An 18,021-nucleotide genomic window follows, 5' to 3' on the forward strand; every position below is an offset into this window, starting at 1 on the left:
TTATTAACACAATATAAAAAGGGTTCGGGTTTTTTTCTCCCCCCAATATCACGATTATCGTCATATCACAATTATCGTGACACCCCCTAGCCTGAACACAGAGGATACTGTATGGTATGTCTTCATTTGTGGTTTTGCATTGATAATGGCATATTATAGGCTCCTTCAATCACAAATAATCATAAATGCTTCCACATTTCAAAATATGGCCACTTAAACTTCTTCTTTACATTTTCTCAGTTCAACCCTTCAACCGCTGTTCCTGATTGGTGAACAAACAGCTTTCACAGATCCTGAGGCTTCTTTGATGTACTGTTTTCGCACCACTGCCAGCTTCCTCTTTTCTAATGGTGTTGCTTTGTTCCTTTCAGGGTTGCTTGCACTGACCACAAGGCCTCCATCACCCCAGGGCACCCCCCCTTCCCCACAGTGCCCCTGCGCCGACAGCCTCTATCACCCCAGGGCACCCGCCCCCTCGTGCCCCTGTGTTGATGGGCCAGCTGTGCTTGCTGCTTCTTTAGGGGTCCATTCCCTCCCAGTTTCTCCACTTCTTACTGCTGTGTCCTCAGACTCCACCAGCATCACCTCCAGCATTGCTAAATAAAGGTATTTCAAAGGCAACTTGCCCATTAAAATGCTACACTGCTAAGACATTTAGATTTTCAACATGATTCCAAAATGAGAAGCACCATTTAAGTGAGAAACACATTTCTCCATTCTGATGGGAACCTTTATGTGATAAAGGATTCAGGCACCGTGCAGCTCTTGACATGATTTGTAACTTCGGAAATTAAATTATTCACTTTTTTTGTGAATTGTACATTTGGAACTTCTGTTCCCCAAAGAATGAAGAGCAGAAATAGCAAAGCACACCAAAGTAAATTGAGGGTCTGTATAAGAGTTGATGGAATGAGAAAAACAGTCTTCTGTTTCTCTATTTGTGCCACCACACAAACCGAGGATAAACCATAAGAAGGCTTAATGTCTGCTTTGGGTGACAGTCGATTAGGCAAAGAAACTGAACTGTGTCATATGTATATTTATATGTATATTTGTGTCAAGCTTATGTGGTGTTTATCTCTGTGCAGCATGCAGGAAGAGAGTGTCACAGGAAATGATAATGTCGGTTTGCCTGGAGAGAGGAGGAGGTTCATTACTGCCGTGACAGTTGTTGAGTATGTTGAATTAGCAGCAAAGTCACTATCTTTCTCAAGACTGAGTTCAAAGATATCTTTTCACCAATTGAATATATAAGACTTGGGGGAGAGAGAGAGAGAGAGAGAGAGAGAGCGAGAGCGAGAGCGAGAGAGAGAGAGAGAGAGAGAGAGATGTGAGAGAGAGAGAGATGTGAGAGAGAGAGAGAGAGAGAGAGAGAGAGAGAGAGAGAGAGAGAGAGAGAGAGATGTGAGAGAAACAGGCACTGTGGGAGGGCGGAAAAGAGGGAGGCAGAAGTCAGTCCCACACTTCAGGACTTGTAGTGAAGCGTGTCAGCTGTTACTTATGGGAGGAGGCAGAGGACCTCTGGCATCAGCGAGGAGTGAGGTGGGAGAAGTAGTGTAGAGGAGAAAAGGCGCCCGGGTGGATGTATGAAAGTGGGGTGGAGAGACCCTCCTCTTCCTGGGTCAGCCGACAGAAGATGAAGAGCCAAATCTCCAACGCCCTCTCCGATTTCTTCTTCGAGTACGAGACCCCGCGCCAGGTGCTGGTGAGGAACAGGAGGGTGGGAGTGGTGTGTCGACTCATCCAGCTGGGGGTCCTGGCTTACATCATCGGGTGAGAGAACTCCTCTGTTACAGCAGGCTAACTTAAAGAGCAGGAGGGCCAGCAGTGGCTTTAGCATGCTTCAACTTGCCCGGGTTGACTCATTTTGATGCCAAATTCCAACAGCTGACTCATTCCAAGCACGTGTTGTTATGCTTATTTCTTGGCTGGCTGAGCTGTAGCGAATGACATAACGGCAATTTGTTATTTTTGCATTGCAGGACATAATATAAGAACATAATAGACACAATTTAGTAGTTATTTTATTAAGAAAGACATCTCATGAATTAATGTTAGGTGCAGCTCGACATAATTGAAACTGGAGGTATCCTGCCAGGAACTGTTGACACGGCAAAGCTATCTGCTGTAAAAGAGAGTGATACACCTGCTGGCTGTGATGGGGGCAGAGCAGGAGCATGAGATTGGAGGAGACATATCTCTTATCACCAGTCTTGACTAATGCCCTATAGCACCTACATTCAAGTTGAGACAACAGAAGTGCGTGAAAGTGAACTTACGCTTGTTGCCTGACTCACAAAAACACGCTTGCTACTACATGTTTTATCGCCAACACATTCGGAAGAGAAATTCTTTGGAAGGGTGAACTTGGTATCACAACACACACAGGTTCCCTTCATTTTTTCTCTCTGACTGTGTGTGTGTGTGTGTGTGTGTGTGTGTGTGTGTGTGTGTGTGTGTGTGTGTGTGTGTGTGTGTGTGTGTGTGTGTGTGTGTGTGTGTGTGTGTGTGTGTGTGTGTGTGTGTGTGTGTGTGTGTGTGCGTGCGTGCGTGTGTAAGAATGAATTGTATTCTTGTTTTTGTGTCTAGTCATTTACATGACCCATCCCTCATGGGATTATTTAGACACATTATTATAATAAATGCAAAACATTTGCACGTTAACACACCATCATCTAACAACGCAATAGACATCAACCACACAGCATAAACATCATCCAAACATAAGGAAACAGCAAATATACCAATATACAGGCACGGCCCCCGAAGCCAACCATTCACAAACCTGTGGGCCACGCAGGCACTGCAAGTGGATCGGGGGGGATGGGGGGGGGGGATTAATTATATATGCCTATGAATAGGGCTGGGTTAAAAAAAATCGATTCTCTGATTTTTAATCGATTTTTATTTTAATCCTTTGATATCGATTCTTATTAAGAGATTGATTTTTTCATTTTTTTTATTTCCATCCATGAACACACCACCAGCCGCCTCTCATTCTTCGTGCCTAGTACAATTTACAGCTTTTGTTCTGAGAATCTTTTTCATATCCAAGCAAAATTTGTATTTTAACTTAAAGAGTAACTAAACACTCATTTTGAAGTTATTTCTGCCCACAGCATATTTTTGAAAGATGTAATACTGTCAACATTCTGGGAGGGGTCTTGGTCCTTGCTATTTTCAACAGTTTCAGCCATTAAGTACTGATATTTCATATTCATTTGCTGTCAAATATTAATACCAGTATTGATGTGTTACATAACTGGACAGTCATGTAATTCAGGTTACAGCTTAAAAAAACATGTTTTAGTATCACTAACCAAATCGATATTGAAATTATTCGAATCGAATCGGGATTAATCAATTCGGAACCTTGTGAATCGGAATCGAATCGATTCTTGAAATTTGAACCGATACCCAGCCCTACCTATGAGAATGATCCATTATTGAATGATAGTTATTTAATTTGGATCATTTAATTATTATCCTATTGCAGACAGCCCCTCACTTTTAGTGGTGCTGATGGACAGTTCCTCTTACAATCCGAACACACCACCCGAAGCTACACTGAAGCAACGCTAAAGCTATGCAGCATGAAGGCAGTTTCATTTCAGCATCCTTGTTAACAGGCGAGACCGATCACACCAGCCACACGCCATGCCACGCTGAAGCCACACTGAAGCTACGGTACATGTGTGCTGCAGTGATAGTTTCAGCTTCTGTTCTATTTTTCAAGTGTGCAGCGCACTGCACCTTAGCTGCCAAGCATGAAGTCAATGCAAGTTGTGAGCGGGGGGAGGGCAGCGCCGAGCGAGGCACTGAGGAAAAGAGAGTGCTTCTGGTGTGAATGGCAAGGCTCCTACTTGAAGCTTCCGTGAAGCACTGCTTCAGTGCTGCTTCTGAGATGCCTTTCGTGTGAACCAGGGCTTATGGTTAAAATAACAAGTGCTCTGAGAATGCATTATTTGCCCTCCATACATACTGTTTACGATCGGCTGTGGGCATTATTTGGCCTCCGTACTGTTTACGATCGGCTGTGGCTTGGGAGCTACTGTCCTAGTCACAAGAAAAGTACACAAATCTAGATCAAAGGCACAAGAAACAATACACAAATCTTGACCGAACAAAACTGTGTGTGTGTGTGTGTGTGTGTGTGTGTGTGTGTGTGTGTGTGTGTGTGTGTGTTGACTTTGATGTATGTAAGTGTACATAATGTGAGCAGCAGAACTTGAGGAGCTGTGTGTGATGAACAAGCAGAGGCATATGCTCATACAGATAACAATCAAATATTGCCCATTTCACTGGCAGAGCACAGTGATGTTACCTCTGGTGATGTTGAGAGGTGACCGGCCGACTGTTGTGTTGATGTTAGAGTATCTTTCCCTCGCTAACAGCAAGGTGGAAAAAAAAAAAAGCGCCAGCTGATCCAAACGGATCCGGTGTGGTCTGACTTGTCACCGTCTTCGATCGAGGCCATTTCCCCAGTGTGCTGCTGCTCCTCACAGAATGACCAGCACTCACTGAAATATGCAGCCGCACAACATCAGAGGTGGCAATCATCAAATAGTCATCGGCGTCACCACCACCCCTCCATCACGCGTGATTTCTTTAATCTGAAACTTCGACAAAGCTCACCTGGGGGTAAATGTGAAATGTCAATATATGTAGGGATTTTGTGTGCAAAAAAGTAATTAAGAGTGACTCTCAGAGGTGTCAGTCCGGTCCCTCTTAGCTGGGATGGGGGGGTCGGGGGGGGGGGGGGGGGTCACTGTGCACGAGAGTATTCCCACCCTTTTCCCTCCTCCTTTGCTTCCTTCCTTCGTTCCTTCCCTCCTCGTCACCTATTTTCCCCAGAGATCTATTATATATATTTTGCCTGAGATGCCATCAGGCCACATTATAGTCCTGGCTGTGACGGGCACGGGGGAGGGGGGGCGGGATGTGATCACACATAGTCCTGGCTATGACGGGCATGGGGGGGAAGGGGGGGGGGGGGGTCTCTGATCACAGAGCTGTTGAGGATTGTCCCCTGCAGGAGCCATGCAGCAAGCTGACAGGTCGGATCACACGTCAGCCTTCCTCTGGCAGCACCAGAGCAGAGCAGACAGCTCTGGTGCTGCCAGTGGAGACACACCAGCAGAGTCAAAGAGAATGGACAAGGTCTTACCAGGAACTTTAGATTTGTTTTCCTAGTCACATTTTGGGGTGGATACAAGATACAAGATACAAGATGTTTATTGTCACTCGATGCACAAGTACACACGTGTGAAAAATTCTTGAGCTGTGTTGTGTTCCGTTACATATCGTTACTGTCATCATCGCCTCCTCTTAAATTGAATTCACTGTCGCACTGGCAGCCAGTGCAAGGAGGCCAGAATGGGAGTAATATGAGACCTACGACTTGTCCTAGTCAAAAGCCTTGCGGCTGCATTTTGGATGGGTTGAAGCCTGGACAAAGTAGCATCGCTGAGGCATGTAAAGAGGGAGTTACAATAGTCCAAGCATGAGGAAATGAGAGCGTTTCCATCTCCTTAGTTGAGAGTACTGCTTAAATTTTTGCTATATTATGAAGATGAAGAAAGCAGGATTGAACCGTTTTTTTTTTTACATGTAAGTCAAAAAGTGTGGGTCGAAAATAACGCCTAGATTTCTAGCTGAGGGTTTTATGTTATTTACAAGAGCACCTATACACTGCTTAATATCTGTAGCAAAGTGATCAGGAGCAATAACCAGAATCTCTGTTTTGTCTGAGTTTAGCTGGAGGAAATTGAGAGACATTCAGTTCTTTATAGCAGCCAAACAATCCTGGAGGATATTCAGGTTGCTGCGATCATTAGGCTTAATTGACAAGTATAGTTGCGTGTCATCTGCATGGCAATGGTAGGAGATGTGACAGAAACTACTTATTAACAGACCAAGAGGAAGCATGTAGCAAGCAAATAAGATAGGGCCAAGAATTGATCCCTGAGGGACCCCGCATGACAGAGGAGCAGATGAAGAAATACAGTCAACAAAGGACACAGAAAATGATCTGTTTGAGAGGTAGGAGAACACATTGTTTTAGCCTCTCCAACAAAATGGTGTGATCAATGGTATCGAATGCTGCGCTTAAATCAAGCAGCACTAAAATTGTGTGTTCCCCCGCATCAGCATGCATAAGGATGTCATTTGTCACCCTGAGCAAAGCCGTTTCGGTGCTGTGCTGCTGACGAAAGCCAGACAAATAACTTATTTCCATTTACCACCTCCAGGAGTTGTTTAGCGACCACCTTTTCAAGAATCTTGGATGGGAAAGGTAACTTTGAGATGGGTCTGTAGTTATGTAGCTGGGATGGGTCGAGGCCAGGTTTTTTAAGGAGTGGATGGACGCTGGCAAGCTTGAAGTGATCTGGGACAAAGAGTGAGGCATTGATAATGCTCAGCAAAGAGGGCACAATGACTTCAATAACGTCTTTGAGATATTTGGTGGGTAGGCAATCTAAACAGGAGGAAGATTAACGCATATGAGCTACTGTATCAAGTAGACCTTGCAGAGAAATCTATTAGGTCCTATATAGGTCCTGCAGTTATGGCAGCTCACAGCTTGTTATGTGCTGGGCCGTGCGCCTCACTCTCCTCAGTGCTTTGAGGTCCATCACGGTACAGCTCCCGTACCAGGAGGTGAAGCAGCCGGTCAACAGGCTCTCGATGGTGCCTCTAGAAGTCTATGAGTATCTTGGGTCTCAGGAGACTTCTTTAGTCACCTGAGACCGTGCAGGCGTTGTTGGGCCCTTTTGGCAACAGAGGTGGTGTGGCTGGTCCAAGTTAGGTCCTGGTGGATGTTGACACCTAGGTACTTGAAGCTGTCCACTCCCTCTACCTCTGTGCCATACATGGTTGCCCCCCTGTAGTCTATGATAACCTCCTTGGTCTTGACCACATTCAGGGAGAGATGGTTGTCCTGGCACCATTGTTCCAGGACAGCCACCTCTTTCCTGTAAGCTGTCTCGTCGCCATTGGAGATCAGCCCCACAATTTCAATTTCAATCAATCAATTTTAATCAACAGAACTATTCACTTTTTATACTAGGTTCGGACACACTAATGGTTATATTTTTGTGCTTTCGCTATCTAGCCTCCCAATCCTGCCTCAGTACTGTTGGAAAAAAAACTAACTAAATAATAATAAATAATAATTCAACTGCTGAATGTATTTGTTTATTTGTTTATTATAAGGATCCCATTACCTGACGCCTCGGTGACAGCTAGTCTTCCTGGGGTCCAAGACAAAAATACACATTACATGACAGACAAGCAATGAAGTAAAATACAAAAACAACAACAAAACAACAACAACAACAACAAACAAATAAATAAGAATAAAAGAAATTTAAAGAAAAAAGAAAGAAAAACTAAGACAAAACAATATAGCCTGGTCAGCAAGCCCTCTAGCCAATAGACCTAAATATGGTTAGGGTTATTTCTTTGTACTCTACAAATCAAACAATAGAAAGTGGATGAAAAGAGATGTGATAAACCTCAGGATAGTGTGTGTGAGTGCAGGTAGGATCTGAGTTTCCTTTTAAAACATGCATTTCCTTTGATGGAACGAATATTGCTTGGAAGACAGTTCCATGACACGATAGCCCTATATTGGCTCATTTCCACCACATTTTACAGCCCTGCACAGCCCGTCACCACTCGGCTCTATTTGTTTCGACCCGATGGATGTTTTGTTTCCACCGTGGCTGATCTGCCCCCATCCACCCCCGCCCACACCTGGTCGTCATAGCGACCGCATATCTGCCCTCCGCCCATAACCGAAGTAGGCTATAACATAACGTTAAAATTAAATCCATACACAGAACTTTTAAACTGTTTATGAAATACTGGTGCCTCTAAATGACCTACAGTGTACATGGGCAAATGTGACAATCGGCCAGGAGAATGGATATCACTTTGTTGTTAGTCAAACTCACATGCATGCACTGCGCGAGGGACGGGGGTTGCGCTACAGAGTGAAGCCTCTACCCCGGCGGCCTCTCACCAGGCAAGACCGCGGCTTCACTTACCCCCGCCTGTGGCCTAGCGCAGCCGACGCTGCACACAACTACAGGAGCTTCCTGAGCAGCGGACTTTTTCTCTCTCAAAACAATTGAAAACCACCGCCATGTCAAAGCTGAGTAAGGAGATCGATTTTATTTCACCAGAGGCGAAGGCAGCAACACAAAAGACTGATGGAAATAACATAACAGAAGAGAAGGTAAGCCCCACTAAACTGGTATGCATTGACAGTCAGTAGATGGAGTAAACACGATTCTGCCTGACCAATCAGTCGTCTGCAGTGTTTTCATGTCACCGTATGAACCCGGGTTCACAGCGCTAGAACCTCAACAGAGCAGGGACCAAAAGCAGCACAACTCAACCCCGACTCAACCCGGGCTGTCCACGTTTTTGATCGGTGGAATGAGACAAAAAAGCGAGACGAGCTAGGCGGGGCCGCGTTGATACCAGCGGTGGAAATGGGCCATTAGACAGCTTTTTTCATGTAGGCTACTTGGATTTTGTGTATGAATATTTGAACTATAAATTGTGCTGTTGAAAAGAAATTTAGGATGCTCAAGTGTTGTGGAAAGGTAGGGATCAGAGAGCTTGTGACTGGCGTGAACATTCAAACAGGATCAAAGGGCCATTTAACCATTTATTGTGGTCGATGAAGGAAGATGGATGATGCAAGGATGAGCACAATGCATGTGGTTCTGTAACAGGAAAAGAAACAATACAACAGTCAATATAAATAAGATCATCTCAATTAAGCTGACAGGAAAGCCAAACATTACTAAGACATGCTGCACCCAACACCAGGCAACTGCTAGCATACTTTAGCTGCTAATAAACATCATAACAAGCAACATTATACAAAAGACAAACCACTCAGTACTAACTTCATTAACGCACACAAAGAGGGAAACACACTGCAGCAGCACAGACCAGCTCTCAGAGGAATGAAGGAACTGACTGGTCTTTAAAGGCGGAAGGTGGTGTAATCCGGTCCTGATAATTAGCAGCTGTGTGAGGAGGTGAAAGTGGGGCATAGGTCAGAGGTGAGGGTGTGATGGGTTCTGGGAAATTGAGTCGAGAAGAGAATACCAGCTTGGGATTTTGTACACCTGGCGTATATGAAAAATGATGCAGCAATTAGGCTTATTACCATTTTATTACTCCATGAACAGAAAACAAAAAAGCTTGTCTATTACACCTTTTGACAGAATAGAAGGCTTTGCACAGATCTGTCACAAAAAATTGGTCACACTTTACAATAAGGGTACATTAATTGCTTAATGCTTAATTAATACTTAATTAACAGCCTTGACCATTAAGCCAGCTGCTCAAACATTAACCTCGGAGACACATTAGACACATTAGTTAACTGTTAATAAGGGTTAATAATGCTTATTAAGAATAAACTAACCCTTAATTAATGTACTCATATTCTAAAGTGTTACCCCAAAAAATCCTAGACGTTTTGGAAATAATTTCTTTTAGCAAAGTGAAGGTGGGTGATTGTTTGATGACCCCTTCTTATTTGACAAATAGGATAAAGGCAAAAGAAGAAAAGCCCTCATTTAATGGAAAGCAGCAGCTACAGCAAATTCAATTATTGAATGACCACTCTTTCAATTAATTGCCATCTTGTCACTTTTAAGTTGACAATAACTGCAAACCATTGTTTAAATATCACAAATATTAGTTGTCATACAGAAAGCAGCTAATCATTAATTATCAACAATTTTTTCATTATGATTTCTCTCAACAAAATTAAGACTAACCTCAGTGGAACAGTGTGCTGACACATCAGAATGCTGACAAGCAGGAGCACCACAGCACAAACACTTGCCTGTGTCAACAGGTCCTCCTGCGAGGTGTGCGGCCGGCATGTGGATAGATATGCAGGACAGAATGCTGACATCACCGCTAGATACGTATGCCCTTGCTTGGGGCGGGGGGTCAGAGGTGCTGACAGACCTAACACTCTCTGTGACCTGTCTCTGTCCCTTGCAGGTGGGTGTTCATCTATGAACATGGCTACCAGTCCACAGACACGGCCATCAGCTCTGTCTTCACCAAGATGAAAGGAGTGGGCTACACCGAGGTGAACGGCAGCGAGAGAGTCTGGGACGTGGCCGACTATGTCTTCCCTCCGCAGGTTGGTGATTCGCCAGCTGAAGCCTTTCATGGATACAAAAAGTTGTAGCGTGTGCCATGGGTGTAGCGAGAAATTAAATTGCAGGTAGGCCTGAATAAATGTGGGTGGGCCACACAATTCATTCCATAATTGATATAATTAACAATACTAAAGTCAAATGCATGTGTTCACATGGTGACATTTTACATCCCTCCCTACCAGACACTTTTTCTTTTATTAGGGGGAGGGGCCATGTGATATTAGGGTGAGATAGCAGGTCAATAGTATATGCCACATGGAAGTGGCCTGAAAGCTGGGAACCTGAAGATTAATTTGAGATGCAGCTCAGCACTGTTACGTTTTTTCTAGTCATAGTTTTCTTCTTCTAGTCTAGTTTTTAGAGTCATGTGTTTTGGTTTTTCCCTCGTCAAAATATAGCCTAAATTTGAGGTGTTATTTAGCCTGACAAGCTAGCATGATGACATGGTTGGTGCCAATGGATGCCTAGATCTTCTAGTTTCATATGATAGCAGTACCTTGACTCTAGCTGAGCCTGCTACAGCTTCTGAAAGACAAGAATGTTGGCCATTTAAGAGGTTTTAAAGTCTCCTGATTGGATGTGAGTGGGTGGACCTAGGGCAAGGCCCACCAATAGCTATGCCCCTGGCGTGTGCAGAAGCAATGACATCACCCCTGATAGCTGGCAAATTGCCATGTAGTTATCCAAAGTCCTAGTGCTTTAGGCTTTGAACATTTAGAAGGTCAATCTGGATAATAGTTAGAGGTCATGAAGTGAATGACCATATGTGCATGTCAGAGAGAATGAGCATCAGGATGAGTCAGGTGCGTCTAACTTTCACCATCAAGCAATGTGAAAAAGCTTTCCCCCTTGAACTCAGCCAGTGTTCACAAATATCCTTGTTCATTTCACCCAGTGCATCATTCTGATAGTGTTGCAATACAGTGTTGACCTGAGACTACTACATAATAATAATATAATAATAAACTTGATGTATACAGCACCTTTCAAAACACACTTACAAAGTGCTTTACAATATAAAACAAAAAAAAATAAGAATTAATAAATAAAATACATGAAATTAAGAAGAAATAAAATCAAGTAAAACAAGGAGGTGGCTCAGGTAAAATCAGGAAAGGACAACGAGACATAAAAGAAGGCACTGACTCAGAGAGCTTTATTTCCTCGGGTCTAAAATGTAATCTGGAGCCAGGCCATGATTATCCTTAAAAGTCAACAATAAGGTCTTAAAATCAATCCTAAAACAAACAGGGAGCCAGTGTAAAGATGCTAAAACAGGTGTGATGTGATCATAACACTTAGTTCTGCTTAAAAGCCTGCCACCTGAGTTTTGTACAGTCTGTAATCGTCTCAGAGTTTTTGGGTTAAGACAGGAGAAAAGGCTATTGCAGTAATCAAGACATGATGAGATAAAAGTATGTACTGTACAACAGTGTCTGCATCTCTAACATTTAAAATAGATATTATTTTTGCGATATTTCTGAGGTGATAAAAACATGATTGGACAAGCTGTTGTTCAAAGCATAAATACTACATACAGGTTAGTATGAGTTTATGCCAGTTTAGACCAGTCAGATGTGTTCTACATAGATTGAAAGTGACTGTCGGTACATAAATTTAACCCTGATCCACTATAAACTGCCAGTGTCAACATGATGGTCCCCCTGCTTTTGAAGTTATTGCATGCACATCCTGCATAAAGTTGGGCAAACAACCTGACAAAGGTCAAACATTTGGTCAAACATATTCCTTTGTTTGCCTAGAATGTCGCTGGGTCTCGTTAACAAAGGAATAAAGAAGACACAATGAAGATTGCAGTGTTTGCTTTGAGGTGTGGGTGTGGGCCTGTTTCACTCGGAGTTAGCTTGATTGATGGTTGGGCATTGCAATGCGTGACAAACAGGATGAAAAGTCCTGCTGTTTTAATATCCCACACTTTCAAAACACTTAGTCAAAACAATTTGATTAGAAGCCTATTGACCCACCTTCAGCAATTATAGTGTCACTGAAAGCCATCTTTGGGCATGAAAGACACATTTGTCACCACAGTTCAGCTCTATTCTGCTATCCATCTCTGTGTCTGACTGTATTGCACAAACAGACATTGCTTTATCAGTTTAGATCATCACTTTGAGATGTTGTTTCGGGAGTGACTTGCCACTGTGTAGAGGAGAACACAGTGGTGCGGGACCCAGCATCTTGTTTCCATGATGACATCTTCAAAATCTCCACCTCTTCTTACACCAGGAAATATTCTACCCCAATCGGCAGAATAAAATATCTGCATTGTATGTTTCTGCAATGCACGGATATGTACAATCTCAATGTAAATTTGAAACAAAGCGTCTGCCTTTTACGTTTCTAAAACATGGTGTTTTACGTTTCTCAGTTCATCCAATAGTGTAGGACAGGAAACCAAACTGCCCTACTCATTTCAGCAAGTAGTGGAGTTGTGCAAGTAGTCTATTTTGAAAACCTTGCTGCCTTTCCAACCTTAACCTCTTCCCCCCTAGCGGGCCCGCCGGCGGGCTGAGCCCTGGTCATCTCTCACAAATGACGCTCTACAGCAGCCTAGGAAGGACTCAGTGAGACATACAGCACACCAAAATGTCGGGAAGAAACGTGGCTACAAAACTCTGACAAGCATTTGTATTCAAACGAAAAATAATTCCAACCCCAAGCAACAATATCACCATGTAGTAAAAACAAGAAAACCGTGCATGCCTGCGTTTACGTGGTGATTTGTTTTTGCGAGTGAATCTTTTCTCTCCAAACGAGGTGGCTTTCGAAAGCTAACACTCTGCTCTTTCTAAAGAGGTATAGCTCGTCTCTGAGAGATGAAAACTCACTCAGTAGGCTGTCAAAGAACAGCAAAAAACTGTTTCACGTTTTACAGATAAAACTACAAGTTATGTCTTCCTTTGCTGTTTTCAAATCAAAAGTTGTGTTTGACTTCATAAAAACGCTACTAATTGCTACTCCTAATGCCTCTTCATCATCTTAAAGCATTGTTTTTTACAGTCATCGTGTTTACAAAGCCATATGGAGGATTTTACATGGAGTGGTCATCTTCACAGAATAGACGAGCTTTGGGTTCAGTCGACAGCATTTCCTGAAAAAACTGCCTGACGTAAATTATTTCAGTCCACGTCGATTCTATTGGCTCTGACGCTTCCAAAGAGGTGTCAATCATCGAAATCGGCCAATGGGGTCCCGAGATAGCCCTCTGCGTATCGCCCCAGGCTTTGCAGGCAAATTGAAGAAGCCCTTTTGATGCATTTCACAGAGTAAAAATACAGATATAAGGCTTGAGGGTTATCCAAACCATAATGCATATTAACTGAGTATCTATAGTGATATGTAAATAGGAGAAAAAAAAGGTATTTCAGTGTTCTACCATAGAAAAGTCAAATGGCACTCATGATGCCCAAAATGTGCCCAGATCATGTCCGCCTGGGCCTACATGTAGTAAATCATCTGTCAAATTGCTCTGGTTCACTTTCTAAGGATTTGCTTTGATACAAGCACTCATAAGACATTAGTCTACTGCTCCATAGAATAATTTGGCTACCAACCCATGATTTTCAGGTGCTTTTCATCCAAAATAGTGTTGTTTTTTTTGGGCGGAGCTTGAATTTTAATTTTTTTGCCATGTTCTAACTGATTTTACTCTGATACAGTACATTTGTAATTTATTCTGACACTTCTACAGCAATCTCACAGGTGTTGGCTAGCTTTTGAAAAAAATAATTTTCAGAAAATACCCTGTAGTTGTGGAGATATACTCAATTCAGTTCAGGCATGTCATTTTCGGCAGGTGAGCTGAAAAATAGGCTTACCCAAATAAAACAACTTTAACAACGTTGGTTATGTTTAGGCAAGTAAAACAACTTGGTTAAGGTTAGGGTTATGGTTTGGGTTAGGCTTAAATAACAAAAACATTACATGGGACTCACAGTTGAAATGTAGACCATGACTGGGAATTGAACATGGCCCTCCAGTGTGAAAGGCAAGTGTTTATGCCTGGAGGCCAGAACTGGCCTGCCAAAGGGTCCAATCTGGCCCACAGGATGACTTTGCAAAGTATAAAAATTGCACTGAGAAATGTGATGTACTTGTGAAGGTAGGCACCTCTCACCCAAGATATCTGAATGAGAATGGGTTTTATGGGCAGGGTCAGGTAGCATGTTAACCAGCCCCAATGAATCCTCCATTATTCATATTCATTCATTCATTCATTCATTCATGAAGAGTGTGACAACTGCAATTCATATGGGGCTGGATAACAGGCTAAGGGTTAGGGCTACGCACCTTTAATTGCATGCACTCTCTGTCAGAAAGATGTCTTTCCCTTTAAATATGCAAATGTTCCGAAATAGAAACATGGACTTTGTTTTTTTGGGGGGGGGACAATCAACTCAAACAAATTAATAAAATTACTGTTAAGCAGATAAAACAGTAGTGTTTTTATTATGTCAAAAATTTATTTTAGATTTAGAATGCAAATTGTCTATAGAATATAATACATTTTAATGTAATTTCACATAACATCAACATTTATTTTTGGCCCACAGCCCTCCATCCAGATAAATTTTTAACCCTTCATAGGAAATATTTTGACCACCTCTGTTCTACATAGCGTTAGGTCATCTTCAACTGAGCGGGCGAGCCCAACTAGATTTTTCTCCATTGTTAGGCTTTATAATGCTATGTGAGGACTGAGGGGCGCAACTCCTCTCAGGCCTGACCAACTCCAGTTTGTTTGCCACTGCCTTGATGCCTTCAGTGTCTTTGATGGTGGAAAAAAACCAGAGCATACAGTGGAAACCCTCATGAACACAGGGAGAACATGCAAACTCCACACAGAAAGGAACTGGGATGGACCCGGGTTCGAACCATACGAATAATTTTCAGAGTGAGAGCAAGAATTTGAATGTGGTCAAGATTTCACGGGATGGATCTTGGGCAGAGAAAGTATAAATTGATGATTGGACAATGATGATTGACAACTACATAATGTTTGACAACATCCGGCTTGAATACAATTCTAACATGTTTCCTCTCCCAATCCTGCCCGCCCAGGGAGACTCGTCCTTTGTGATCATGACAAACTACATAATAACCGAAGGCCAGCAGATGGGAACATGTCCAGAGGTATGTGAACATGCTCTCTCTCCTCCTCATTTTCACTTCCATAAAAAGTCATCCAAAATGTGCTTCTTATCGTTCCAAATCTCTTGCCATAATTGGGTAGCTGTCAAAATGTAGCATCAATAGTGGGGGACGGGGGGAAATGAGCACAGACTAAATAAAGAATGCTCATAGGCTATATCATACCACTCTCAAAATAAGATTGTTCTTACATTGTAACACTTTTATAATACACTGGACCTTTACGTACACAAGCATAATGTGGACACACCAACCCCGGTCCCTTGTGTGTTACAGCTCCCTGGCAAGCACAACTGCAGCTCCAACGCCGACTGTGAAGGAGGGGGTTTCAAACGTACGGGACATGGTAAATCCTGACGGCACGCCAGTGTGTGTGTTAACACTCCTTGGTCTCTTAAAACAGATGCTTTGACCCCCACCATTTTCAAATACTCCCCCGTCTGGAGCATTCGAAGGTTGTGGAAGAGATAGTCTGGCTTGAGAGACTAAACACTCCTCACTGACTAACCGTCTGATCCTCTTTGGCTAAACTCACTTCCCCTTAAACCTTCACATACCCCTAGCCCTTCTCATCACATGACAGTGATATGATGATGAGGGCCATTTAGCCCTTCTCATCACATGACAGTGATATGATGATGAGGGCCGTTTAGCCCTTCTCATTACGTGACAGTGATATGATGATGAGGGCAGTTTAGCCCTTCTCATCACATGACAGTGATATGATGATGAGGGCAGTTTAGCCCTTCTCATTACATGACAGTGATATGATGATGAGGGCAGTTTAGCCCTTCTCATCACATGACAGTGATATGATGATGAGGGCAGTTTAGCCCTTCTCATCACATGACAGTGATATGATGATGAGGGCAGTTTAGCCCTTCTCATTACATGACAGTGATATGATGATGAGGGCAGTTTAGCCCTTCTCATCACATGACAGTGATATGATGATGAGGGCAGTTTAGCCCTTCTCATCACATGACAGTGATATGATGATGAGGGCCGTTTAGCCCTTCTCATTACATGACAGTGATATGATGATGAGGGCAGTTTAGCCCTTCTCATCACATGACAGTGATATGATGATGAGGGCAGTTTAGCCCTTCTCATTACATGACAGTGATATGATGATGAGGGCAGTTTAGCCCTTCTCATTACATGACAGTGATATGATGATGAGGGCAGTTTAGCCCTTCTCATTACATGACAGTGATATGATGATGAGGGCAGTTTAGCCCTTCTCATTACATGACAGTGATATGATGATGAGGGCAGTTTAGCCCTTCTCATCACATGACAGTGATAGGATGATGAGGGCAGTTTAGCCCTTCTCATCACATGACAGTGATATGATGATGAGGGCCATTTAGCCCTTCTCATCACATGACAGTGATATGATGATGAGGGCCGTTTAGCCCTTCTCATCACATGACAGTGATAGAGGGGTATGATTGACTGAGAGAGCTGCTGGATAACGTTGTAGCTATTTGCAAAGAGGGTTGTGGTTGGACTACAGCAATAGAGTTTTATAGAGTTTTATTAGGATCCCCATTAGCTGCTGCAAAGCAGCCGCTAATCTTCCTGGGGTCCACACATAACATAAAAACATTACATTAACTCAGCAACTGTAGCTGTACATCGAAGACGGGTATCAGAAGAGGCTGACAACAGGCGTTGCTTTCGTCGATTTGTCCGCAGCTTATGATACCGTCCAACACAGGCTACTGATGAAAAAACTCTTCGACATGACAGGTGATGCCAAACTATGCGACATCATAAGAAGTCTTCTGAGCAACAGGATGTTCTACGTCACACTCAACCAGGCGCGGACTGCATAATCGGGCACGTCGGGCAAATGCCCGGTGGCCTGGCTTTTTTTTTTTTTTTTTGGTGCCCGCAGTCAGGCCACTCACTGAACAGCAGGCCAGGCGCCGCCTACTGGTTTTCTAGTGGTTTTATTACTTTATTCAGGGTTAAAGTGGGTGCATCTCATTGTAAAATTGGACTCGGCCCAAATTGGGCTTCAAACGGGCCAAATCTGGCTTCAAACGGCCCAAATTGGGCTTCAAACGGCCCAAATTGGGCTTCAAATGGCCCAAATCTGGCTTCAAACGACCCAAATTGGGCTTCAAACGGCCCAAATCTGGCTTCAAACGGCCCAAATTGGGCTTCAAACGGCCCAAATTTTTTGGCACCGCCCTTCGGACGCCGGCACGCGCGTCGGCCCATATCGGCCTGGCCTGCTTGGTATCTAATGCCCGGCCTGAATTATGATCCCAGTCCGCCCCTGCATTCAACAACAAGAAAAGTAGATGGTTCCATCAGACTAACGGACTGCCGCAGGGCAGCGTTCTGGCCCCTCTCCTCTTTAACGTGTACACCAACGATCAGCCCCTACCGGAAGGATGCAGCAGGTTCATCTATGCAGATGACCTAGCCATGGCAACACAGCAGCACACCTTCCCAGAAGTTGAGGCAACCCTGGAACGAGGCCTAACAGATATGTCAGCCTACTATCTGAACAACCACCTACGCCCAAACCCTGGGAAAACCCAAATCTGCAGCTTCCACCTAAAAAACAGAGAAGCCAAATGGGAGCTTGATGTAACCTGGGACGGAATAAAGCTCGAGAACCACCAGT

General features: G+C 43.5%; 1 protein-coding gene across 3 annotated transcripts in view; it reads left to right on the forward strand.

Annotated features, from left to right (window-relative positions):
* The first annotated feature begins 1,510 nt into the window (after window positions 1-1,510).
* The window catches only part of p2rx1 (purinergic receptor P2X, ligand-gated ion channel, 1), a 28,079-nt gene continuing 11,568 nt past the window's right edge, over window positions 1,511-18,021 (forward strand). For 2 of the 3 annotated variants that reach the window (XM_083647635.1, XM_083647637.1), the window contains exons 1-4: window positions 1,511-1,773; window positions 10,042-10,186; window positions 15,288-15,359; window positions 15,654-15,723. In XM_083647635.1, coding sequence (XP_083503761.1) covers window positions 1,583-1,773; window positions 10,042-10,186; window positions 15,288-15,359; window positions 15,654-15,723 — 478 coding nt within the window. In that variant the 5' untranslated portion in view covers window positions 1,511-1,582. The remainder of the gene's footprint in view (window positions 1,774-10,041; window positions 10,187-15,287; window positions 15,360-15,653; window positions 15,724-18,021) is intronic. The other variant, XM_083647636.1, reaches the window with a different exon arrangement.

The sequence above is a fragment of the Poromitra crassiceps genome (assembly GCF_964638095.1).
Source record: "Poromitra crassiceps genome assembly, chromosome: 1".
In the NCBI taxonomy this organism is placed as follows: Eukaryota; Metazoa; Chordata; class Actinopteri; order Beryciformes; family Melamphaidae; genus Poromitra; species Poromitra crassiceps.